This window comes from Phodopus roborovskii, unplaced genomic scaffold (assembly GCF_943737965.1).
Source record: "Phodopus roborovskii unplaced genomic scaffold, PHOROB, whole genome shotgun sequence".
In the NCBI taxonomy this organism is placed as follows: domain Eukaryota; kingdom Metazoa; phylum Chordata; class Mammalia; order Rodentia; family Cricetidae; genus Phodopus; species Phodopus roborovskii.
In genome coordinates this window covers 8,457,796-8,484,729 of record NW_026126482.1, presented here as the reverse complement: position 1 = coordinate 8,484,729, position 26,934 = coordinate 8,457,796, and the positions used below count along the sequence as shown (strand labels likewise).

The 26,934-nt window shown below is 43.1% G+C and overlaps 1 protein-coding gene across 2 annotated transcripts in view; it reads left to right on the top strand.

Moving 5' to 3' along the window:
- Faf2 (Fas associated factor family member 2) overlaps positions 1-26,934 on the top strand; it is a 37,226-nt gene that overhangs the window by 1,110 nt on the left and 9,182 nt on the right. Inside the window, exons 2-5 of one of the 2 annotated variants that reach the window (XM_051194252.1) lie at positions 13,827-13,895; positions 18,557-18,634; positions 22,583-22,659; positions 25,271-25,409. In XM_051194252.1, the coding sequence (XP_051050209.1) occupies positions 13,827-13,895; positions 18,557-18,634; positions 22,583-22,659; positions 25,271-25,409 (363 nt within the window). Of the gene's footprint in view, positions 1-13,826; positions 13,896-18,556; positions 18,692-22,582; positions 22,660-25,270; positions 25,410-26,934 lie in introns of both variants that reach the window. The other variant, XM_051194251.1, reaches the window with a different exon arrangement.

The following is a 26,934-nucleotide window of genomic DNA, read 5'->3' as shown; positions in this document are numbered from 1 at the left end:
ATATTCATTTTGAGCAGTTTTTTTTTTTTTTCCAAATGAACAGTCTTAGTGCCAGACGATGCCAGTTAGGATACCGCCCACTAAACATTTATGATGTTGTGAGACTGTCACTGACATTTAGCATGGTGCCTTGTTTAACACACAGCCCTATGGCATTCTGCTGTGACAGCCCCTGTCTCATACATTGGTATGGATTGTAAGAAGTGTCACCAGTGGGTGTGGCCCAAGACTAATCTCCTCCAGGGACAGGAGCATTCCTATTTTGTGGCCAGCCTTTTCCAAGCAAAAGGAAGCAATCATGCTTAGGTCACACAGCTAGTAAGTGTTGGTGTCACTTAAGCACAGCCTTCTCTGGTCCCTTTTGGGCTTTTGATGTTTCTGCTGCACAGTCTTTGTAAGAGTGTGTATGTAGTTAAGAGTGGGCTGTAATTGCCCTGGTGTGTGTGTGCACACTGTGTGTGTGTGTGTGTTGTTTAAGCAATGTATTGGGTGTGTGTAAATGGTAAAATACTATTATAGTCATAGCTGACATTTGTGTGCAGTTTATAATAGAGAAGTTGATGACACCAGATTAGAATTCCACTTTCAGGGTTTTATTTAACTTGGGTATAAGCCGTGTGTAAAAGTGAGGTGTGAGTTATAAATTGTGGCGCACTTAGAAGTGCATGAGTGTGAATATATGGCAATGTTTGTGAGGTAAAGAGCATAAGGAAATCATCAGAAAAGGGGTGGCTGGAAGGTTAATACTGTAATAAGATTAAGTTCATGTCAAGATTTATGAAGTTGAATTTGTTAAGAAAATGCATTTTGTATTGTTGTGTTCTATAAGAAAGCCTGGATTAGATTTATTATCAGAGTGCTGTTAAATATTGTTTGACATATAGAAACATCAAACATTATAACCTTAAGCTTCTTGAGAAGACTGTAGTGTTAACTGCCATCCTTTTATTACTGAAGAGAGGCCAGATAATTCGCACAAGTCGTGCTTTGCGTATATTTAGAAATCCACATTCACGAGTGTTGTGTTTATATCCTCATGTCGAAGCCGAGGTACATAACATGAATAGGAGCACCCAGAAAGTTCTCTGGGCTGTGTGTCTGTATGTCTCTGTGTCTTTGCTTTTGGAGGTTAGGGAAGAGTCAGCCTACTGATGTTGAAGGGGAAAGGCAGGAAGGATGGCTTAGACATCAGTATTTGTTGCCTCCTGTGCCTTAAGAAGATGATGTATCATGCTGAATCACACAGGTACCTCTTAGACTACAAAGGGTGTTATGCCTGCTATCACATCTAGTAAAGAAACAGATTTGTTGATTTAGTTGTTCAAGGAACTGTAGCTGTTAGTGGAAATCTAGTGGTCTGGCTCAGGACTGAAAAGCTGAACTTTTAGCATAATACTTGCAGTTTTGAAGGGGGTAGAATTTCAGTGGGCAGGAGAATGTTCAAAGCTTAGAAAACGGGCCTGTCAGTTGGAGATAGGAAAGTGTGGATATGTCTGCTGTATTAAGTAGACCAGGAGTAAAAAGGTAACTTATAGCCAGATTTTGGAGACTGACCAATACTGTGCTCAGTTCTGTAGGCAGAGACCCTCATGAGAGCTTTTCTTAACCGCCAGGTTTGGGGTTTGCTTCTCCAGCAATATGGGTCAAGTGCTTGGGATTCCATGGGTGTGAGAATAGAACAGGGTGGCACCTCTGACAGGTCGTTCTCAGTGTCCACATTTCACGTGTTACAGTTGAGCCAGGCATGTTGGTTCACACCTGTAATCCCAGTGCTAGCACTTGAGAGGTTAAGAGGGTTGCTGTAGACTGGGCAGTGGTGGTGCACACTTTTAGTCCTAGCACTGGGGAGGCAGAGGCAGGCGGATCTCTGAATCTGAGGCCAACCTGTTCTACAGAGTGAGTTCCAGGACAGCCAGAGTATACAAAGAAACCCTATCTCGAAAAACCAAAAAAAGGGGGGGGGGGGAGAGTTGCTATAAGGTCAGGCCTAGCCTGGGCTACATACTGAGTTTCAGGTTATCCTACAAGGTGAGGTCTCTAAAAGCCTAAATAAATGAATTAGTAAAAAGAAAACGTTTCAGGAAATGTTGGATCTTATGTTTCTTTTTGTGACATATGATTGGGTTAGAATTTTCTAAGGCATATTTACCATGTTTCTCAGTCCATTTGATATTTCTAAGTTTGTATTTGTTTTATGTGTGTATAATTTTCATGGTTCTGGTTTATTTTACAGCCAGCTGAGTAGAATAATGTAAACATTATATTTTGAGCTATTTTCTTTGCACTGGAAACTAATAGGTATATAAATTTAAAGAAGAGCTAATGTAGGTGTGTGGGAAGTTACTTTTATTGGGGTCAGTATCCCCAAGTTTCCAAACACAGACTTGTCCAGTGCTTTAGCTTTAGCCTCTGGGCTGGTGTTTCAGCACCAGGTGAGGGATGGCCAGAAAGAGAGGAGTAAATGTACCGACCCCACCCCTAGGAGGAAGTGACCCCTGCTGGTTGCACAGGGATATGGTATTTTGTTTGTTTAAAGAACTTGTTACATTTATTTAAATTGTGTGGGTGTGGGGTCACACGTGCCACAAAGCATGTGGAAATCAAAAGACAATTTGTGAGAGGCAGTTTGATCCTTCTGCCCTTGGGTTGCAGGGATGGACCTCAGGTCATCAGACTTGTCAGAAAGTGCCTTCACTCACTGAGCCATCCTGTCAGTTTGTGAAGAAAGGGTTTCACTGGGTAGCCTATGTTGCCCAGTCTCACTTTGGCTATCACTTGGGGATAGAGATGCAGGTGTGTACCACCATACCTGGCTGAAAAAAAATTGTAATTGGGTAGCTGGGCATGACTCATACTCTCTTTACGTTATTTAAAACAGAACTGGAGAGATGGCTCAGTGCTTAAGAGCACTGGCTGTTCTTCCAGAGGCCCCAGGTTCAAGTCCTAGCCCTCACATGGCAGCTCACACCTGTCTATAACTCCAGTTCCAGGGGATCTGATACCTTTATGTACATAAGATAAAGTTAATCTTTTTTTAAGTTACTTAAAGTAAAGCCTAGATTCTAGGCTGTAGAAGCAAATTTATAAGTAATTTTTGGGAATTTCCATTTGGAAATTGGAGTTGTGTTGAGTACATGATAATTTTCGTTCATCCATTAAAAAAAATCACAATGATGTATTTGAGTTTTGATTTCTCCCATCATCTGATCCTGGCCAAGGAAGCTACTAGTGAGTTTTATAGTCTTGGGTGAGTTATTACATTGAGTTTTTGTGATGGACAGTATCCGTTTTCTTTTTTCTAAAATATCCTGGCTGAGTGTGGTGGAGTACATCTTTAATCCCAGCACTCAGAGGCAGAGGCAGGTGGATCTCTGTGAACTCAAGGCCTGCCTGGTCTATAGAGTGAATTCCAGAACAATTCAGAGAAAACCCTGTCTCAAAAAACAAAATCTTTGATAGTTTCACACATGTATACAATGTATCTTTTTGTGTTGTTTTTGTTTTTGAGACAAGTTCTTTATGTAGCCCTGACTGTCCTGGTACTATGAAGACCAGGCTGGCCTCAAACTCAGAGATCCCAGTGCCTCTGCCTCCTGCTTGCTGGTATTAAAGGTGTGGGCCACCTTGCCTAGGCTATGTATCTTGATTATATTCATCCCCAGGTCTTTCTTCTCCTCAGTCAGACATCTCTCAACACATTCCCTTCCCACCTTGATGTTTTTTTTTTTTTTTTCTCGAGTAATCTACTAAATTTCATTATTGTTATCTGTTGTAATATTGACATAATCTGGGCTTGATTTTGTGCAGGTAATCTTAACTGTTGAGAGTACATTTAGAATAACAGTAGTAGGCTTCCTGCCCAAGATAACGCTCATTTATTTCTCTTTTTTAGACATTGTGTATGCTGTAATACATGTGGCAATCACAGGTTAACTTTCTCTCCCACTTTTACATGAGTTTCAGGGTTGAACATCAGGCTTATGTAGCAGGAACCTTAGCCACGGAACCAGCTCATGTCCTTGAGTATTTTTGCCCTCACCATTTATCTTGTATTCGGGCAGAGGTGATAGTGAGGACAGAACACAGACTGAGCCTCATGCAGTTCCCTTTCGCTAACTGTAGCCCCGTCTGGCCTTGCACTCACAGAGATCGCCTGCCTCTGCCTCTCTAGTGCTGGGATTAAAGGCGTGCGCCGCCGCCCGTCTTTGTCATTTACATTTAATTAATTATTATATGAACAAATAAAATTCCTACAAAAATTGTTTTGCTTATATGAACTTAAATGGTTTGGAAAGGCTCTATGGGGGAAATTGGTATTCAGCTAATTGTAGACAAGATAAATGGTTTGAGGAAAGTGACTGAGGTAAGGGATTGTACACTTGTTGTTTGGCAGGTGGTTAAGGTTGCATTCTCCTTAAAATAAATAAGTGTGCTTTGCTAGGAAAGCCCACGAATGCCAGTGCTCGGTGCTCTGTGCATCTGCAGGCTGCTGTCTGGGTGTGTTTGCTTGTTAAGGTGAAGTGCAGTGATGTCTGCTGCATTGATTCCTTCAGTGGGCGGGTGCTCAGCTAGCTGCTGCTTATAGTGCCTGTCCTCATTGGGTAAGAGGATGTCTCTCTTACAAGGACACGTATGTACTGTGAGAATCAGCAGTGTGTGAATGCTTGTTTGTGAAGGCTCAGGAATGAGGCTGCCTGGAATCAAATTCTGCCTTCTCCAGCTACTAACTTTCAGCTCTGGACAAGTTATTCAGTTTGTCTCTGTAGTATAGTTTCTTTGTGGACTAATAATACTATCTACCTCATAAGTTTGCTTTAATGTTTAAATGTTAATATAAGCTGAAGTATTGGCAAATATTAAGTACCCAAATGTTAAGCATTATTTTTAATTAATTGATCAATTTGAGACAAGGTCTCCTATGTTATAGAGTAACTGGCTGACCTGGAATTGCGTAAATCAGGCTGGCCTGAACTTATGGAGAGACACCTACCACTACCTCCCGGTGCTGTGTGTACCACCATGACATTTATGGGCAATCATGTTTTTCCTTCCTCCCCTTTTCTCCCTCCCTCCCCTCCCTCCACCTGTTTGTTTGTTTTTGTTACCACAGATAATGCTGCAGTGTATGTCCTTGTGCATAGGTAGTTGTGGGCAATGGATACAACAGCACATTCAGCACAGCCTGATGCAACTCCCATGCTGGTGGGACAGACAGTCCAGAGTCAGCAAGTGGACCATGACGAATATTAGGTGTTCAGCATTATGGAGAAATTTGGGGATTTAGAGGAAGGGCTTTCATTTAAGGGAATTTCTCACTTGGGTAAAAATGTCGAGATTGAAGGGCTTTGTGGTTATTGTGTGATGAGAACTGTGATTTAACCCTAGAAGTGAATAGCTGATCTCTCTCCAAAGGGCAATGGGGGAGTTATAATCAGGTGTCCATTAGTATCTGAGGTGGATTGGTTTCAAGAGTTCTCACCGATAACAAATTCTGAAGATGCTCAAGTTAAAATGATAAGACTGTTTGTAATCTAAACATCCTTCTATGTACTTTATAACAATAAATAGAGTGTATGTAATCTAAACATATCTTCCTATGTACTTTATAATATAATAAATGTTACAGGAATAGTTGTTTTGTTTAAGAAATAATGAGCCAAAAGTGTTTACATGTACATGTTTGGTATATTTTTTTCCTTTTTTGGGGGGGTGCAATGTTGGGGGTCATCCCAGTGCCTCACATCCCCAGCCCCTCATTGTAGTTGGAATTTTCTTTTGGCTGCCAGTCAGCTCCCAGATAAAGACACGGAGACTTATTATTAATTATGAATGCTGGGCTTTAGCTTCAGTAGCTCTTATAACTTAACCTGTTTCTGTTCATCTGTGTTTTACCCCAGGACTTTTTAACCTCTCTCATTCTACATGCCCTACTTTTCTGCTTCCTCCATGCCTGCTGGCCCTGCCGTCTTTCCTCCTATTTACTCTCTCTACCCAGAAGTCTCACCTATACCCTCCCTCGATATTGACCATTCTTCCTCATTAGACCATTCAGTGCCTCAGGCAGGCAAGGTAAAATAGCAACACATCTTTACATAATTAAACAAGTGCCACAGACCTTTACTTGGTTACAACAAATGCTCTGAAACATCTCACCCCTTGAAACAAGGTCTTGCTCTATAGTCCAGGCTGGCTTCTAGCTGGCAAACCTCCTGCTTCTGCTTCCCAGGCGCTAGATTGCTGGGATTACAGATAGGGGCCACTATACTTGGCTACTAAATGTTTTGATCTAATTGAACTTATGGATACAGAATACAGACTGTATTAGAACAGTTAGGCAAATAGTAAAATCCTATAACAGCAATAGCATTGGAGATAGTGATAGGGATCTGTGAGCTATAATTTTAGAGAATTACGGACAGTGATTTGGAGTAATTAATAATTTCTTTATGGAAGGGAATTGACTAATGTATTCTAATTACACCTTGAGATTTAAAAGTGTAATATGCTGCTTGAACATTATTGCATTAACTTTGACCAAGGTTCCAAGTAAACAAATGAGGTAAGTTCTGCTGTTGATCAGTTGACTAGGATCGATAGGTAACTTACCCAACTGTAACTGAGGTTTGACCTGGAAGTCTGGCTATGTGCCTGTACTCTCCAGTCGCTGGCACAACCTTTCTGGCTCCTGTTAATTTGCTTTAAACTGCAGACACAGAGAGCTGTTAGAAATAGCTATGTGACAGGTTTGGAATTTAGTCTTTGGGTGGTGTTTTTCCCTCTGATGATCAGTGTACTGGGGAGGCAAAGGCAGGCTGATATCTGAGTTCAAGACCAGCCTGGTCTACAGAGTGAGTTCCAGGACAGCCAGTGCTGTTACACAGAGAAGCCCTTGAAAAACCAAAGAAAACAAATCAAAGCATTTAAAAAATATTTTATTTCTAAGGCAAAGGTGGGCCAGTCTCTGAGTTTGAGGCCAGCCAGGTTTACAAAGGGAGAGCCAGCTCCTGGGCAGCCAAAGGCACCTGGTGAGAGACGACGCTGTGAGCTTGCAGCATTTTCTTTATAACTTTTAAACCTGTTTTTTGTGTATGAATGTTTGGGTGCACCATATGTGTGCCTTGTGCATATATGGTTTAGAAGAAGCCACTTAATTCCCTGGAACTGGAGTTTGGGTTGTAAGTCACCTTGTGGGTGCTGGGAACTGACCCTGGTCTTCTGCTAGACCACACCCCGCCCCCCAGGGTTTCTCTTTGTAGGCTCAGCTGTCCTGAAATTTGCTCTGTATACCAGGAGCTGTTCCTGAACTCAGGTGTCTTCCTTATCTCCACCCAGTGCTGGGATTAAAGGTATGCACCACCACTGCCCAGCAAGGACAAGTGTTCTCAACTGCTGAGCCAACTGTCCAGCCTCACATTTTCTAGTTTTAGTTGATTGCAAACCATTTGGTAATTAAGCAAAATTATATAAACATATTTGTTAATTCTGGGCAAAAAGAAAAAAAAGTGTGTATTTTCTTTTTCCTTTAACCCTGACTGCCCTGGAACTTGCCCTGTAGAACAGGCCGACCTTGATCTCAGAGATCCACCTGCCTCTGCCTGTGCTGAAATTAAAGGCTTGCACCACCATCCAGCAGCCAAATTATCATTTTTTTTTCCCGATAAACATTTAAATTGTCTGAATTAAGAATTGGGAGCTAGTCTATCAAATAATAGGAGGCATTGTTGCTTAAGAGAACCTGGATATTGAAAGTTGTTATAGCTTTCACTGTTGCCAAGTTTATTTTTGGTTTTTTGAGACAAGGTTTCTTTGTGTGCAGCCCTGGCTGTCTTAGAATTTTCTCTGTAGACCAACCAGGCTGGCCTTGAACTCACAGAGATCCACCTGTCTCTGCCTCCCAAGTGCTGGGATTAAAGGTACTCACCACCACTGCACAGCTTATTGTTATCAAGTATTATTGGGCAGACAATGTAATCTTTGCATACTTGGCTTTCTCATTGTTAAAAATGAGAAAGTGCTTATTACCTCGTGTAGGTGTTTAGAAAGTGGAAATTGTAGCTGTTTAATCTGGGAGATGAGAATTAAATGTAAACAACGAAGATCTCTAAGAGCTTTAGTTACAGCTCAAAGCCTAGTGGTCCTCACTTTCTGAATGGACTTTAAATTCCATTTTTCTCCTGAGTAAGCAAACCTGTCCTGTCTGGAGGGAAGGAGAAAACAAAGGTTACCTGTTTTGTTGTTGTGTGTTTGTTCTTTTCTGTTTGCCAAGTTTTACTCCGGGAATGACTTAAAATATAAGCCTGAGCAAGCCAATTAGAATATAGAGCACTTAGATGTGGAAAGTGAGACACTTAGGAAAGTCAGGTGAGTATACCCTGCTTTCGCAATGGTATGCAAATAGTTCATTAAGACACCTGGTTAAATTGTTACTCACCCATCTCTATAATGTATAACATGGGTTATACAGTGTAAATTACTGTATCTGAATGCAACTCCTAAATCATAGGGCGGTTGATTCATGGAAGGGGAGTGTGTCTGAGAAGTAGGGAGTAAAACATACTCAGATGGGTGGGCCTGCCTGAGGCTGTGTGTGTGTGTGTGTGTGTGTGTGTGTGTGTGTGTGTGTGTGTGTGTGTGTGGCAACAGTTGCTGACATTTGCCTTGAAGCAAGAGATCAGTGGGAGAGGGAGCCACAGTGATGAAGTTAGCCTTTGTTCCAGTTGCAACTCTTTCTTCAGTGTTGTCTCAAGTGACATCAAATGCCAGTGGATCTGAATGTAAGCCAAGGTTACTCTGAGGGGCAAACCAGTTAGGAGCTTGCAGATTTGCTTCTGTTGTTCACTGACTTCCTCTGTAGATCTTTTAAACTCATGGTGGCCATGGCATGATGATAATATTTTCCTCATAGAATTGTTCAACACAGTGAAGGTAGCCAAAATAGTTTGTCACAGTAGAAACGAAACTCGCAAGAGTGATGCTTAAGAGATGAGGGAGAACCCTGCCAGTGTTGACACATTGCACCCTGTTTCAAAAAACCAAAACCAGATAAATTATGTGGTGAAGTCGGGGTTTAAGTGAGTTCACCAGACCCAAGGTAAATGATAAGTAGGTGTTTCCTAGGGAAGCACTTACACAGATGAGAGGAAATAACCAACAAGGTCTCCTGCTCCAGAAGATGCAGTGTCTGCCCTTCCCATGCTCTCTGCAACCCAAGAGAGCACAGCCAGCCCCTCCTCTACCTTAATAGGTCACATCTGCACCCGAAACCACGCCCAAAGGGTGTGGCCACTGCTACAAGTTCATGGCAAGGCAAGATGTCACTATAGAGTGGCTCCTGAGAAAAATACCCAAGGTCATTCTCTGGCCCCCACAGCCATGCACACGAACATGCATATACGCACACACATGAGAATATGGCAATAAATAAATAAAAGCTGTCAGGGTAGAATCTTTAAATTTGTTTTCTTTTTTTTTTGATCTTTTTTTGTTTTGTTTTGTATTTTGAAACAGGGTTTCTCTTTGTAATTCTGGCTGTCCTTGAACTCACAGATATCCACCTGCTTCTAACTCTCCAGCGGGATTAAAGGCGTGCACCACCATTGCCTGGCTGTTTTTTGTTAATTGTTTTTGTTCTTTGAGACAGGGTTTCTCTATGTAGCCCTGGCTGTCCTGAAACTCATTCTGTAAACTACACTGGGCTTGACCTCAGAGGTCTACCTACCTACCTTTACCTTCTGAATATTAGGATTAAAGTCATGAGCTGCCATTGCCTCGAATGCACCAGCACCAGCATTGGACTATCATTCATCTTCTGTGTATGATAAGGCACTACACTGGTGAGCAGGGCTGGGGGGAGGGCCTGGTGACCCTGTGTGAGGCTCTGGGTTCAACCCCCCAACACACTAAGAAAAAAATGCTTTTAAAAAACAAAAATGATAGGCTGGTTTTGAGAAACGATTCGGGTGACTAAGGGCACTTCTCTTTAGAGAGCATGAGTTTGGTTCCTAGCTGTCATGTGGGGAAGCCCGAAGCCTTTGTAACCCCTTTCCAGGGCAATTTTCCGTATGTTACACAAATGGCCTATGTAGACACATACACATAAGCACAAATAAATCTTTTATTAAAGGAAGATTTATAACCTGTTGATTTTTAAGTTTATTTTGGAAGGAACTAGAAATCCCTAAGGTTATTAAGTCTAACATTACTTATTTGTTTTACTTTGGTGATGGTTTATCTTGACTGTCAACTTGATGGGATTTAGAATCACCATGGGCACTGATGTCTGGGTGTGTCTGAGCGTTTGTCTAGATTAGGTTAACTGAGGTGGGAAGACCGGAAGGAAAGGTGAGTGTGAGCCTTCATCCGCTCTGCTTCCTGGTGGTGCATGCCACGACAACTGCATCGTGAACTGTGAGCCACAGTATAGCTCTCCTTCCTTAGGTTGCACGATAGCTAAACACGTTGGTGGCCTCCAAGCCAGTGGGGTCTGTTCTAGGAAAACTCCTCCCCTCCCCTCTGGCATTGGGAAATATGTTGGCACTAAATGGAAATAAGGTAATTTTTGACTTGCCCTGGAAACCAGCTTTAGACAATGTAAACTGAAATAATCTTTATGAAGTCTTTATACTGGCTTGGGCAGTGTCTATCAAGGTTTTAAAATGTGCACATTCCTAAAGTGGGGGAAAAAAAGGAAAAGTCCGTTAAGGACTGTGATTCTCAACCTTCCTAATGCAGTTCTTCCTGTTGTGGTGACCCCATCCATACAATCATTTTTGTTGATACTTCATCATTGTAATTTTGCTACTGTTACAAATTGTAATTTGTTGTCTGATGGTCTTAGGTAACTCTGAAAGGATCATTGGGACCCCAAAGGGGGTCCTCAACCTGATGATCAAGGAGTTTGTCTCACAGTGTAGCTAATGTTGCCTGGAATTCACCCAGCAGTCTAGACTGGTCCTGAATTTGCAATCTAGCAGGGCTGTGCCCAGACAAAGTACTGGTTTTGGGTTTGGTTTGGATCCCCCACCTCCCCAAACAACAACAACAACAAAACCAGATTTCTCAGTGTGTAGCCTGTCCTGTCCTGGAACTTGATGTGTCCACCAGGCTGGCCTTGAACTAAGAGATTCCCCCTGCCTCCAGCTTTTCAGTGCTGGGATTAAAGGTGCTCGCCACCATGTCCAGCTGTGCCGCCTAGTTTTTATGTGGTTGCATACTAGGCAGCCACTCTACTAAAACTGAGCTGCATCCCAGAGTCACCTCAGATGGTGTGCATATGCACACCCAATCCTCATTTCCACAGCACTTAGGTTTCTTTGGGTTTGGGGGGAGGTTTGTTTTGTTTCTTCGAAACAGGGTTTTACTATGTCACCCTGGCTGTGCTGGAACTTGCTCTGTAGACCAGGCTGGCCTCAAACTCACAAAGATCCATCTGCCTGCCTCTGTTCCTGAGTGCAGGGATAAAGGCATGCTCCATATGCTCAGTTTAGCATTTAGAATTTAAAGCTTTGGAGTTAGTGATTCTCAGTAGTAGTTATGCAGTAGAAGCTACTACAAACTCCTTACCTATACAGAAAAACAAAAACCAGAGGATCTCTGTGAGTTTAAGACCATCTTGGTCTACATGGCAAGCTTCAGGTCAGACAGAACTACAAAGACTGTCTCCCCCAAAACAAACAAATAAATAGTCCTAGGACAGCTGGATCTGCACAGGGGAACCCTGTCTCAAAAAAAACATAAATAAGTAAATAAATAAATAAAGCCTTTTCCTGTGCCTCACTCAGAGAACCTGATTAAACTGCTTAGAGTGGGAAATCTAGGCACCTGTAGATTATTTTAAGTCTTGAGTGTTGGGAGTGTGGTTCAGTGGCACAGCTTTGTCTCTTGAGTTCAGTCCCCAGCATAACACAAAAAGTTCACAGACTGAGAAACTCTGCCCTTAGATGACCCTGCTCTGCCTGCTTCTGTTTGCAGGCTTGAAAGCTCATCCTAGGGTAATCCTAGGTTCTTGTGTGTGCTAAGCTAGTGTTCTTCCACTGACCTAAATTGCCAGCCCTTTTACTTTTAATAACTTTTCATTTTAGAATACATTTAGATTTATATAAAAATATACTGATAATACATAAAATTCTCATGTTCCCTTTGTTCAGTGTTAACTGTTTAACAGTCCTTTTTTTTGCAGGGGGGAGTTGAGACAGGGTTTTTCTGTTGTGGAACTAGCTCTGTAGACCAGGCTGACCTTGAACTCACAGAGATCCATCAGCCTCTGCCTCCCAAGTGCTGGGATTAAAGGAATGTGTCACTAACACCTGGCCTGTTTAACAGCTGTAATGTAGTATATTTATCACAGTTAACTATAGTGACAATTAAAAAATTTTTTTTATTTGAGCCTAGCATGGTGGTGCAGACCTTTAATGCCAACACTTGGACGGCAGAGGCAGGCGGATCTCTGTGAGTTCAATGTCTACAGAGTGAGTTCCAGGACAGGCTCCAAAGCAATACAGAGAAACCCTGTCTCAAAAGACCAAAAAAAGAAAGGAGGGAGGGAGGGAGAGAGGGAGAAGAAAAAAACATGTTTCACTTTGTAGACCAGGCTGGCCTTGAACTTAGAGAGATCCACTTGCCTTTGCCTCCAGAGTGCCGGTACTATAGGTGTGAACTACTATGCCTGGCATGTGTATATCCTCTGTAAAGATTATTTTTGTTTTTAGTTATGCGTAGATGCACATGAGTGTAGGTGGCCATGGAGGGCAGAGGCATTGGATCTCCCTGAAGCTGGGGTTACGAGTGATTGCCACCTTTGTGGTGCTGGGAACTGGACTAAGGTCTTCTGCAAGAGCAGTAATACTCCTTAACTATTGAGCCATTGCTTCTGCCCAAGGGAAAAATAAGTATATTTTAAGATTTATTTCATTTGTGTGGAGGGGAGGACTCTTGTTAGATAGCCCAGGGTGTCCTCAGATACAACCCCTAGGCCAGTGAAGCTAGCTGTTTGGAGAGTATCTCTGACGCTTGGTTATGGTGCCTGCTGCATAAGCATGAGGGCCATCAGACCCCAGAAGTTCCAGCAAGCTTCTGTAACTAGCACGCTAGTGGGGCCTTGAAGTCTGTGCTTCAGCTTCATTGAGACTTGTCTTAAAAAGTAAAGGTGACAAAAAAGTCTACAAAGGATATCTAGTTCAGATTAAACATTGTAATAAAGGAAACTAAATTCTAGAATTAACTGTCTTGTCCTTGGGTACAGAGTACATAATCAAGACAAGAAACTTTGTTTTGACTTACCAGTCTGATTGAGATAGATCACTTTGCCTCTGTGGTTGCCAGTGGTTAGGAATTTCTTGACAGTAAAGACTACTTTAACTCGTCTTTGTATAATGCCCTTAAGTAAGCATTTGTTGATTGAAAGGCCTGTACTGTGTTGAAGGGCCTAGCATGTGATGGGCACATGAGCTGTTAGGTTTGCTGTGTATTGGACACCTGAAGGAAAACAGTGAGAAAGGGCCCTAGAAAGCCACTTGAGCACACTGTGAAGAGGCACCCTCTGGTCCTCCGTGGTTCACGTTTGCTTAGGTTCTAGGGATTAACCTCACTCAGGTCCTACCTAGTATGTGCAAGGCAAGCACATTACTAAATGAGCCATCTCTGCATCGTCTCCATTGGCCAACAGTAACCCTTTTTCCTATACCTGGTTGCTAATGCATGCATGTGCTGCCATACCTGGTGTAGGCAGTGTGGGAGATGGAACCCAGGACTGTGTGTATGCTAAACTAGACACGTAACCCACCTCAGTCCCAGCCCCATAGTAACCTTGTGCTTCACCTTCCTTTCAGGATCTGACTGGCATAGAATCTATGGAGCAGTGTCGCCTTGCTTTGGAGCAGCATAACTGGAACATGGAGGTAGGGATACCCACAGTTCTGCTGATACAGCCGTTCTCCCCATAAGGGTCTGTTGTTGTTTATTTTGATATCAGAATTAAAGCTTTTTGTGTGTAAAACACGTGTAGAAGTATAGAAACTATGGAAATGAAGAATTCCATTCATGGACTGCCTCTCTCCTTCTTAGCAAAGCAACAAGTGTTCGCACCACCATGCCCATGGTGTTCATTACACTTGCAATGTTAGTTGCTTTGGGCTAGTTCTACTAGAATGTAACTAGAATGGAAATCCCATGAAAACAGAGTTTTCAGTTTAGTTTTGTTAATTGCTCTAAGCATAAAACTTAGACATTTGGATATTTTACATTTTTGTTTCGTTGTTGTTTTGTAGCCACCTTTGTATATAGAGTCTTGATGCTGGTTAGGTTGTGTTGGTGCACACCTTTTATCCCAGCACTTGGGAGGCAGAGCCAGGTGGATGTCTGAGTTTGAGGCCAGCCTGGTCTACAGAACAATGAACGCATGGTTTAAATGAGTCCACCAGACCCAAGGTAAATGATAAGTAGGTGTTTCCTGGGGAAGCACTTACACAGATGAGAGGAAATAACCGCCAAGGTCTCCTGCTCCAGAAGATACAGTGTCTGCCCTTCCCATGCTCTCTGCAACCCAAGAGAGCACAGCCAGCCCCTCCTCTACCTTAATGGTCACATCTGCACCCGAAACCACGCCTACTTGTGGCCACTGCTACAAGTTCATGGCAAGGCAAGATGCCACTACAAAATAAATTCCAGGATGGTCAGGACTACACAGAAACCCCCCTGTCTCCAAAAAAAAAAAAAAAGTAGATTCTTAATGCATATCTGCTGATCACTTCTAGCATAATAGCAGTTTATGTGTGCTGGCTAGAAGCGATCCTCTCAAACAGTGGAAGGCATGCATGGGATGACACACAGGTCATCTATCACCTGACCTCCAGCACACACACATACACTTAAAGTGTGACATAATTCACTTTGGCATAATTCACTTTATCCTTTTTACATTAGTCTTTGATTTACTTCATTTAGGTATCTGGGTCCGTTTATATAAATTAAAATATTTCAAAAAGAGGCTGGAGAGATGGTTCAGTAGTTAAGAGCACTGACTGCTCTTCCAGAGAACCCAGCTTCAATTCCCAGCAGCCACATGGCAGCTTATAACTGTCTGTACCTCGAGTTCTAGGAGATCCAACACCCTCACACAGACACACATGCAGGCAAAGCACCGATGGATATAAAATGAAAATAAATATTTCAAACAGAAAAACAAATGTGCTTGGGGGAGGGATAAACTAGGTGTGGTAACATAGCAGAACCCATATCTCTAAGAGAGGGAGGGAAGGGGGAGGAAGGTCAGGCATTGTGTGCCTCCCATTCAGCTCCTAACCCTGAAGTGTTCTTTAGTATGGTTTCAAATTTGTGCTCATCAGATGTGGATAACGTGGACAGTTTGCATGTGAGTTGCTTGCCTGTCCTCTCTTGCCCCCCCCCTCCTTCTGACAGGTATGTGTTTACCAATGGCTGAATATTTTGAGAGCTAGAGATTTATATCCTCTTTTTTATTCCTGCTTATTTGGTGAGATTACTTTGCATAGCTTAAATGTGTTTGGAAAGATTTATTTCCCAATGGTATTGTCTTTTTCTAATTACAGAAACAAAATATGCCTATAAAAGTTTAAGCAGAAGCCGGGCTGTGGTGGCTCACACCTTTAATCCCAGCATTTGGAAGGCAGAGAGAGGCAGGTGGATCTCTGTGAGGTTGAAGCCAGCCTGGTCTACAGAGTGAGTTCCAGGACAGCCAGGGCTGCATAGAAAAACCTTACCTTAAAAAAACAAAAACAAAGCAAAAGTAAGAAGGTTTAAACAGTGTTCTTTCACTCTTTGGAAGGAAGCACTGCTTCAGTGCGTGCCCTCCCAGACTTTCTTCCGTGTACGATACGACTGTTTCTCTTTCTACCGTGTTGGTCCTGGGCTCAGACTTGGAAGCAGCAAGCTTAGCTAGAGTTTCTACTGCTGTGATAAAAATACCATGAGCAAAGCAATTTGGAAGAAAAAGTTCATTTCAGCTTACAGTGCCATCCTTGTCCATCAGCAAGGGAAGTCAGACCAAGAACTCAGGCAGGGGCTGGCGCCGAGGCTGAGGAGTGCCGCTCGGCTTTCTCCTCATAACTTGCTCATTCTGCTTTCTTATATTATCCAGGACCATCTGCCCAGGGGTGGCATCATCCACAGTGAGTTAGGCCCACCCATATCAATCATTAATCAAGAAAAAGCACAAGCCAGTGTCATGGAGACATTTTCTCAACCAAGGTTCCCTCTTCCCAGATGACCAAGTTGACAAGAAGCTAATTAAGATACCCACCGAGCCAGTTTGCCAGACCTGATGAGTTCTTCTGTTCCCACTGAGTGTGATTTGACTGCCTGGAATAAGTCAGACTGTAAAGGTTAAGTCCAGTTATCAATTTTAGAAGACACACAGCCCCTGAAAAGACTACTCTTCTGACACCAACTGTGAATTCAGAAGAATTATAAAATGACCCTCTAGTTCACTAGAAGCACACTGAAAACTGTCCCATTCTCCTGATAATACTTTTTTTTGTTGGTTTGGTTTGGTTTGGTTTGGTTTTTTGAGGTAGGGTTTTGAGGTAGCTTTGGAGCCTGTCCTGGAACTCGCTCTGCAGACCAGGCTGGCCTTGAACTCACAGAGATCTGCCTGTCTCTGCCTTCTGAGTGCTGGAATTAAAGGTGTGCGCCACAACCACTCAGCCTGATAATAGTGTTTGATAAGCTACTAATGAGGTTAAACGCACTTAAGAGATGTTGTAGAGTAGGATTTGAGAACAGGCTTTGTTTTGTTCTGTTTTTGAGACAGAATCTCCAGCCAGGGCCAGACTCAGGCTCCCTATATAGACCAAGACAGCCATGAATTTTTGACCCTCCTTCCTCCACCTCCTGAGTTCTGGGATTAAAGCAATGGCTACTGCCTCACATGTAAGCAAACACTCATCAATTGAGCTATATCCCAAACCCTAAATATTCAGATTTTCAGATTAAGTTGACCCTCTCTTCAAATTCCTTCCTTTTTGAAGACGTTCTTTCTTTTTAAAAAAAACAAATCTGTTTTTTTAGGGGGGATTCATATTAATTCCAAGCATTAAGTTTTCTTCAATTTTGCACATGAAGACCCTAAGCCATATGTTTTTTGATACTCATGTAATGGAGACCGAAGGGGAGGGGATTCGGTTGGGGTAGGGAGACTAGGAGGCAGAGGATGGGTGGCAAGCTGTGGCTGGGATTTAAATAAACAGATGAATAAAAAAATGGAAAAAAAAAAAACCACAAGGGGAAAGGGACAAGATCTCCAGAGCACATGGCGAGTGGGGGGCAGTGAGTGGAGAGGGAGCTAGGAGAAAGAGAAGGGGAGGAGAGGAAAGCATGTGGGACCAGGAAGATTGAGTCAGGGGAGGAATAGATGAGAGAGAGAGAAGGAGAGAGAGAGAGAGAGAGAGAGAGAGAGAGAGAGAGACCCCACAAAAGAGGGAGCCATTATAGGCTTGAAGAGAAAACTGACTCTAGAGAAATGTCCAGAGACCTACAAACTGACCCCAATTAACAATTTGAGCAACAGTGGAAAGGCTACCATAAATTCCCTTCCCTGATAATGAGATTGATGACTAACTTATCCACCATCATGGAGCCCTCATGTAGTAGCCGATGGAAACAGAAGCAAACACCCACAGCTAAACACTGAGCTGAACTGGAATCCAGATGCAGAGAGGGAGGACAAGACCAGGCTGCAGAAACCCACAGAGACAGCTGACCTGAACAAGGAGGGGCTAACGGGCCCCCAGACTGATAGCTGGGAAACCAGCATGGGACTGACTCAGACCCCCCCTGAACATCTGTCTCAGTTAGAAGGCCTGGGCAGTCTAAGGGACCTCAAACAGTGGAACCAGGATGTATTTATTCCTGGTGCACAAACGGACTTTGGGGGCACATTCCCCATGGAGGGACACTCCCTTAACCTAGAGACAGGAGAGAAGTCCTAGTCCCTACTCCAAATGACTTGACAGATTTAGATGACCCCTCCTGGAGGGCATCACCCTACATGTGGAGTGAGGGGGGTCTGAGGGGGTGGGAAAGAGGGAAAGAGGGAAAGGGAACTGGGATCTATATGTAAAATAAAAAAAAAATGGAAAAAAAATCTAAGGCTTGTAAGTTAGTCTCTTTCTGGGCTGTGGAGCTGCATTCAGACTACATTCATTTTGCCAAAACTGTCTATTTGATACTAACAATCACTACTGCCCACTGCACAGCCCCAGAGGAGCTGTCCATACTGTATTCTAAAGTGTGCTGCTCTTCCTGGGATTGTATGGTAAAGCACATTATATTTTAGCTATTCTGCATAACATATACTAATAGTAATAATGTGCTTGCTATGTCAATGTAGCTTCAAGATAAGTTGGCTGTTCTACCATAGGAAAATGTCCACTGCCCCATAGCATAGCAGGATGAAGGTCCCTTGGCATGTACTCATCAAGTGACTGCCATGTAACGTTCACCTTGTTTTGAGACACCAAGCAGTAGTTTCCTCTTGGGCGGGTTTGAGCATCACTGAAGTTCTGCATTCTGTTTTCCTTCTCAGGCTGCAGTCCAGGACAGACTGAATGAGCAAGAGGGTGTACCGAGTGTTTTCAATCCACCTCCATCCCGACCCCTACAGGTTAATACAGCTGATCACAGGATCTACAGCTATGTTGTCTCAAGACCACAACCAAGGGCAAGTTTTGTAGCTAGAATATCCCCCTTTTTAATGATTTCATCCGTTTGGTTTTGGTATCTTTGCGAGAGAGCAACAGGAATGTTGACAGTATAAACTTGTTAGCTATGGTCCCTTGGAAGTTTTAATGGGTTTAACAGTTTCCCTAGATTTGTTAATGAATTGCTAGAGGAACTATTTTCTGTTCTTTACTGAGAACGTGTTTTCTGTACCTTGTTTCGAGCAGCTTGCTTTTGAAATGTCTGCTTTGGGCTGTATAGAGCTGCTTCTAAGCATGTCTGTGCCCACATGCCTGCAGGAGTGCACGGAAATTTGAAGAGGCAGCACTGCGTCCCTGGAAACTGGAGATGGGCTGTTGTGAGCCACCATGTGGGTGCTGGGAATCCAACCTGGGTGCTTTGTAAGAGCAGTAAGTGCTCTTGACCACTGAGCCATCTATCTATCTTTTCAGCCTGTGTATGCGGGCGCGTGCGTGCGTGCGTGCGTGTTGTTTTGCTTTATTTTATTCGGAGACATGATTTTACTCTGTAGCCCAGACTGGCTGTTAACTCAGTATAGCACAGACTGGACTGGAAATCATTATATAGCCTAGGCTGGACAGGAGCTCGCTAAATAACCCAAACTGTTTGGCAGCTCACTATAGCCCAAGCTGAGTTGGAACTCATCAAGTAGCTAGGCTCACTCAACCCTTGGACTTCCTTCCTACCTCAACCTTTTTGTTGTGGAATTGTTACATGAACAATCTACTACACCAGGCAACTTCCCACCATGAGATTAGAATCTTTGTCACTGGAACTTACTTGACACCAGCTGTTTTCTTTTTTTCTCTTATTTTTTACATTCCAATCCCAGTTCCCCCTCCCTCCTTCCCTCCAGCTCCCCGTACTTCCTCCCCACCTCCCATCTGCTCCTCGAAGAGACTTCAACTATTTTTAAGGCAGTTCTTAGAATCTGGGGATTCTCTGCCACTGTTTTGAAGTTGGTCCTGAAGGGCTGGTAGTAAAGAGGGGGCCACTTAAATTTTAGGCGTTTCAGCGTGCACTAGTTGACTGCGACTAGCGTGTGTGGAGGTTAAGAAAGCGCTCATCACTGTTCACGTGCTCCTCCCCTTCTATCCATTCCCACCTCCTCCCCTTCCCTCCCCTCCCCTCCCTCCCTTTCTCTGCTCCCCTTCCCTTCCTCTTATACAGGCTTTTCCACATTGATTTCTTTTGTATGTGTTTGCGTGTGGTCAGAGGACAGTTTGCAGAGTCAGTTCTCTCCTTCCATGTGAGTCACAGGGATGGAACTCCAGTCGTCAGGGTTGCAGTGGGCACCTCTGCCTCTTGACCTACGTCCTTTCCCTTTAAGGCAGGGTCTCACTGAAGTCCAGATTGTCGCCCATTTAGTCCTTGGTCTTAGCTTCCCTATTTACAATTTGATTTCTCATGTCTGTTTAAGGAAATTAGATATATAACTGATCATGAACTCCAAAGAACTTTCTGGAGCTTTTTTCTTTATCCTTGAGTGATGACATTCACTCCTTGAACATGCATGTAGAATTAAAAAAAAAAAAAAAAATTAAGCACTTCATTCAATCCTAGAGCAATAAAATTACTCCAGTATCATTCGTACTTTTTTTGTATGCGCGTATGGAGTACCCAATGTTTCAGAAGTGACTTTGGATGATGGTACATGCCTGTAATGCTAGCCCTTGGGAGGCTGAGGTGGGGGCATCTCTAGTTCGGGGCCTGCTTAGCTCTATTTATGAGACGTTGTCTCAGGGAGAAAAAAGACTGGGCTACAGAGGTGGCTCAGCAGTGAAGAGCACGTGGCTGCTCTTCCAGAGGACCCAGGTTGGATTCTATCACCCACATGGTGGCTCACAGCCCTCTGTAACTCCAGTCTCAGGTGATCCTGTGCTCTCTTCTAGTCCCCCCAGGCCCCAGGCACACACATAGTACACAGGCATCATGTCGGGGAGACGCCCATACACATAAAGTTAAAAAAGGCACCCAACATTTTCTAACATTGGGAACATGGCCACTACAAACCAAGATACTCCTCCTCTGCCTCCCTGTCCCATTGTGTCTTGAAAGTTGTTTGGGCCAAGCAACTACATTACTGTAAGTGGTGATCTTGTAGAAAGGTGTCCCTTTTCTAGCTTCACGATCAACAGACACACATTCATAGATACACACACGCACATGCACAGCATACATGTTTTTCAGTTTAGGTTTTATTTGCCTTTCTGAGGCTACGGATTCAGCTACTTAGGTTAACTGAATGATTTCCAGTTACATCACTGTCTGCTCGGTTTATTGGCTTATGTATTTATTAAATTGGTTCATTGGCAATAAAATAAAATAAAATAAAATGAAATGAAATGAAAAAAGCACCCAAACAGCAAAAGAGTGCTGAGGCAGGGAATGACAAGTTTTGAGGCCAGCCTGGGCAGATAAACGGAGCTTAATTACCTTTTTCCTGAGAGTTTACACTTGAAAGGTCTTCAGTAGGTACCTTACCCTAAACTCACAGGACCACGAAGCCTTTTTATTTAATGATTTTTCCATCTTCATCAAGCATTTGCTGTCACTTTTGCTGTTTAAGGTGCAGCAGCAAAGCTGACACAGATTTTTGCCACAGTATTGTGAATAAAAGATTGGTTGTAGATTCTAGCAACCTCACCACATGGTTTATTGGCTTAAGACTTAACGTTTCACTTAAATGGATCACTACGTGATTTCCCTTTACCATTATCACTTCCAACGTCATCGCTTTGGGGCCATTTTGTTGTTGTTGTTTTGAGAAGGGTCTCACTATTTGGCCCTACCTACTTTGACCTTGTTATGTACACTAGGCTGCCTCAAACTCAGAGAGATCCCTGCCTCTGCCTCTCCAGGCTTTTAAAGCATGCTCCACCCTGCCTAGCAGGGCCCATTTTTTAAGTAAAACAAGGCTTACTTGAATACAAACAATACCCTGACATCTGGGATGCGGATGAAGAGAATCTCCCTGAGTGAGATTGAACAGCAGGGCACACTATTCATCGCACTACTCGTTTTGCAGTTTAAAACGTATTAATGTTTTGTTTTGTTTTTGATTTTCCGCTTAATATTTCAGTTGTCTGAGGTAACTGAAACTACAGAAAACAAAGCCCTGGTAGAGGGAAGAAAGACTAAAGTAGACAAATACAGATCTTTCGAGTTTAAGGGTACCTGCTTGAAATGCTAGCATTCAGCTGCCCGAAACAGGCCAGCCTGGGCTACATAGAGACATCCTGTCTCAAAACAAAACGACAACAACAGCAAAAGCCCTCCCAATTCCTAGAGCAATACATACATAACTTAAGGACTAGTTCTCTGTATACCCGTGTTTCCTTAGCTTGACCTGGCCTTATTTGTGGTTGAGACCCTGATCCCCATTTAGCTTTAGAACTCACTCCAGCGGTTACACAGAACATGTTGATGCTGTCTGACAGTAAGCCCTGTTTGTATATAACAAAGATAAGGCTAGGTAGTGTTACTACAAAAGATAAGTACCTATAAGGATTTGTCTTTATGATAGTAGACTTATTGTTATATATAGGTGTCCAAAGTAATAATTATCTCTTGATACTTCTATGATGTTTAAATATCAAATGGTAAGAATGAATATTTGTTATGTGGGGAGAAACTTGAAGTTGACCATGAATATGAGTAGTTGCTGGAGAGTTATGGAGATTAAAGACAAGGTTTCTGTGGGAATAATAATAGTTTTAGATGAAATAATACCAAAAGCCAGGAAGAGGGTATTGTGTTATAGAGAGGGGTTGCCGTAGTGGGGTGGGGGCGTGGGAATGTGAACTAGACATTTTGTGAAGATTGGACAGTCAAGAGAATGGGGTCTCTAACTTTGTTTTTGGAATTTCAGGGGCTGCTTGGATGGGGTTATTACTTGATAATGCTTCCATTCCGGTTTACCTATTACACGATACTTGATATATTTAGGTATGTACCTTGGTGTTTATACACTACTAGCAACAGGGTAGGTAGGCTTTGAAGCTGAAACTAGACTGGAGTGAGCTTGACGCTCAGTCATTTTTGATTAGCCAGTTTGTTACCAGACTGAATATTCTTCTGCACTCTCTTTTTCTATAGTAAAAAAAAAAAAAGTGTTTTAAACTGATGCATAGCGGAAGGTGTTTTAAGTGACTTTAGTCCTGGCTGTTGTTTGTAAGAATCAAACCACTCTGCCTGTGTTTATTGACCTTTCCCTCTCCCACCATGTTTGCCACCGCTACATTCCCTAGTTAATCACCATGCCCTTTCCTTTCTAACCACCATTATCTGTCTCCTAACTCCATACTCCAGGGACTTTTACCTAAACCACTCCTCTACCTCACTGTTGATGGTCCCAGAAGATGCCCTTGCTCTGAGAGTACTCGCTTTGCCATGGATTGTTGGCATCTTTCTAGGCAGTGTTTTGTACATTTCCCTCTGCCCTGGTAATGTTTAGGTTGCCAACACTGGAACCCTTTCGTATGTACACCTACTTGTTTCATACCTTCACCATCAAGCCTTCTTCGTGTTCCACTCAAAGAACTCACTGTGTGTGTAGAGCCAGGAGATGACGAGTGTGACCTCTGACAGACTGTGGTCTGGAGCTATGCCCAGACTTTGTGCGAGACAGAGATCCTCATCAGAGGCTAGTTGTGGTAGCACACACCTATACTTCTATTGAGAAGGAGGCAAGGGGATTTTGAATTGAGTAAGGGTGGAGCGAGCATGAATGAATAAGCATGACATCCAGGCCAGTGGGTGGAGCTGGAAATACAATGTGTACAAAGTACCCCCTTCCAAATTCAGGGTAGCTTTTGCTCTGCTCTGAGTAGCAGAGGTTGGAAGTAAGGACCCAGCCACTGCAGAAGTTCAGTGATTGGGTAATAGTTTCCCTTTGGTCTCTTGTTTAGTGGCGTCTTTGCTGTAGCAAAGTTCTGTTTGTCTGTCTGTCTGTCTGTTTGTTTGTTTCCTCTGTGTAGCCCTAGCTATCCTGGAACTCTTATCTGTAGACCAGGCTGGCCTAGAACTCAGAGATCCACCTTCCTCTGCCTCCTTGGTGCTGGGATTAAAGGTGTGCATCACCACTGCATGGCCATCAAAAACCTCTTGGTGGCTACCTGCTTTGTAGATTTCCCATCTCTGTTTTACTCAGGAATTGGCATGTGGAACCATAAAATCTTTCAAAATCACAATGAAAACTGAGTTGACACATCTTTCTTAAATTACATGGGCTGAGGAAGTAAATATAGTGATAAACAGACTTAAAGCCTTTACCTCTTCCTAGAATTTGGACACTTAAAAAGAGATAACCCTAATAATCTTTTCAGAAAAATAGTCAAAAGTACCAGCCTTCTGAAGCATTCCTAACTACTTCCTTATCTATAGACATAATTACATTTTGTCTTTAATTTTCTTGGAATGTTTCTATTGATGAATTTGGTCTGATGACTCAGGAAAAATTGAGTATCATTGCATACATGTGGAGAATTTGTTAAAGTATTAAGAATAGGTTCAAGAATTGGTAAAGAAAGCATCAGAGTGTAGTCATCTTTTCCTATGCTAAAAATTCAAGTAAATGAATATTATTTGCATTCCTTGGAAAAATATGCATGGCATGTTTTACTAATTTTAATGCAGTGGTGTCATCCACACAACTTAATGTGAAATGTACGGCTTCATCCTCCAACCCACTCCTTTGTATGGGAACCCAAAGCATAAAGAAAGAGTAAGGTGCAGTGTGGTAGGATCGGCTCTTAGGAGTAGCTATATAGGTCCATTGGGCAGTGTGTCCTTGACTCTAAAGTAGCCACCAGTACTCCACATCTGAGAGGGACAGTTTTATGACTCTTTCCAAGGATGCCATTAGTGTAAACACATCAAGCAAATTTACCTGCCCCTGTGAAGAACAAGTAAATTGTGACTAAGTTCAGGTTTGAAGTTCCTATTGATGAGTAACTTGAGAGTGTGAGTTAAAACATCAAGATCCCAGAAGAACGTAAAGGAGAGGAAGCTGCAAGTGGGAAGATCCCGAAAGCGGTGTCTGCCCAGGGCAGTTTGTCCAGTGCTCTCCTTTTGATTAAGATACAGTCATCATCTCTGTTGTTCAGAATGGAAACCACTAACCACATATGTCTGTTGAGCACTTGAAACATGGCAGGTGTGACTGAGGCACTGAATGTTAACTGTATTAACAAGGTATTTAAATTTACAATAGCCATAAACAGTTAGTGGCTGCTGTGTTAGACGGTGCCTAGGATTGTGATCCTCCGTATTACCCAGTCCTCTAGCTGTTTTCTGCAGGAAGCACTCGGGATGGGTTAGGCCAGCATGCGAATGTTGTCCTATGGTGTGCATTCTTCTTGAGCAGATAGTGGAACATTTGGCAGCTTTGTGGCTTTTGCGCCAGGCTCTACCCTCAGGTTTGGTGGCCCACTCACTGACCATTCACTTCCCTTTGCTACCATGCCTCTGGCTCAGTTGTAAAAGTCTGTACAAACTGGCCCACTCCATATGCACTACAGGAAGCCAATTCATGTGATATTTATTCCTTCCTCCCCAGGTTTGCTCTTCGTTTTATACGGCCTGACCCACGCAGCCGGGTCACTGACCCTGTTGGGGACATTGTTTCATTTATGCACTCTTTTGAAGAGAAATATGGGAGGGCACACCCTGTCTTCTACCAGGGAACGTACAGCCAGGTCAGTGCCACAAACCAAATAGATGCCAACTTAACAATACGATTCTGTCCTCAAAGGACAGTGTAGTTTAGCTCTGGTCATGCTGCTCTTACACTCAGAAGGCGACTTGGATGCTCTTTGCTGGTTACAGGAGACATTCTTTTAAAGTCAGGACCAACCCTTTGGTGTAGGCCCTCTTTGCTCTAATCCCAATCTTCCTTTGATGTCTTTTTGCATAACTTGTTTCCTCACACCCTAGGTTCCAACCACACCCTTCCCTGAACACTTCCCTACCTCAGTGTCTTGCTAATGGCTGCTCCTTTCACCTGGAATGTCCTTCTAACACTGTGACTAATGGCATCTTGCCTGTCCTTCAGAGCAGCTCACGCCATCCTCCGCTTAGCACCCCGTTTGTTCCGTCTTCCCTGCACTTCTGAAGCACTGGCCTTTTGCTTTCCAACCCTCTATTTTAAATTACAGTATGTACACTACTCCTTATAGTGATTTGTGTTCACATCTTCGCTGTTATCAGACTGTACACACCTGAAGGCAAAACCAGAATGTGTTTTGATCCTTTATAGAATTGAGTAGAATTTAGACCATAGGCTCGAGGTGGCTCATTCCACTCAAACTAAGCCACAGCCCTTTCGGGAAGGGAACCTGGGTGATAGGCATATACAGTTTGTCAGAGAAAAATAAGAATCAACACCATGGACATAGTTAAAAGGCGATTCTGTTCAGGAGTGTCCGGGATTTCTGACTCGTAGCGGGAGAAGGCAGGGGTTCACCTTCTGCTTTGTTCCCTACATCTTCTCTTTCTCACTGTTGGTCTTCTTGGTGATTGCTGCTGTCCCACGCAGTGAAGTTACACACACCTGCTATGCGGAGTTTGTTTAGAGCGCTGTGAGGGCTGCAGATAACGGCGAGGGAGAGAAGCACTTCTTTGTATGGCCTTGAGACTAGACCGCCACTAGCCATTGAGAGCATGGGGTTAGAGTGGAGCTTACTCGGGAGTAGACCATGTGTGACACAAGGTTCCTGGACACTTGCTTTGTCTTAGAAGGTCCTCTAAACGCTGTGCTCTTTACAATGATTGCCTTTGGGTGCCCTGGTCCTTCATTCTTGCCTGCCTTCCTGCTGGATCCAACTGATTGTTTGCAGCTATTTTTTTTTTTTTTAAACTAACAAGAACTTTATGGCTGCAAAGTAGCTTTTACATAGTCCCAGTCTCCTGTTTTTATCTTTAAACACATGAAAACAGCTGACTTTCTCTGACTTGTTTGTGTTAGCCTGTCTACTCTCACGTGCCTGGTGCAGTGTAAAGTCTAACAACACTAAAACCTTTCTCATGAGAGCTTGTTGGCTTGGACTCTTTAGAGGGAGAAAAATGCTGGGGTGGGCGTAAAGGTAGACGCCCGAGAAGTACTTAATTTCTTGCTTTCCTTTCCCCCCTTGCTCCCCACTTTCTGGTTGCTATTGTTGATTAATATATAGTCATATGCATTTGGACCCTTGGCCTCAATAGAAGTCCAAGATCTTAATAGTG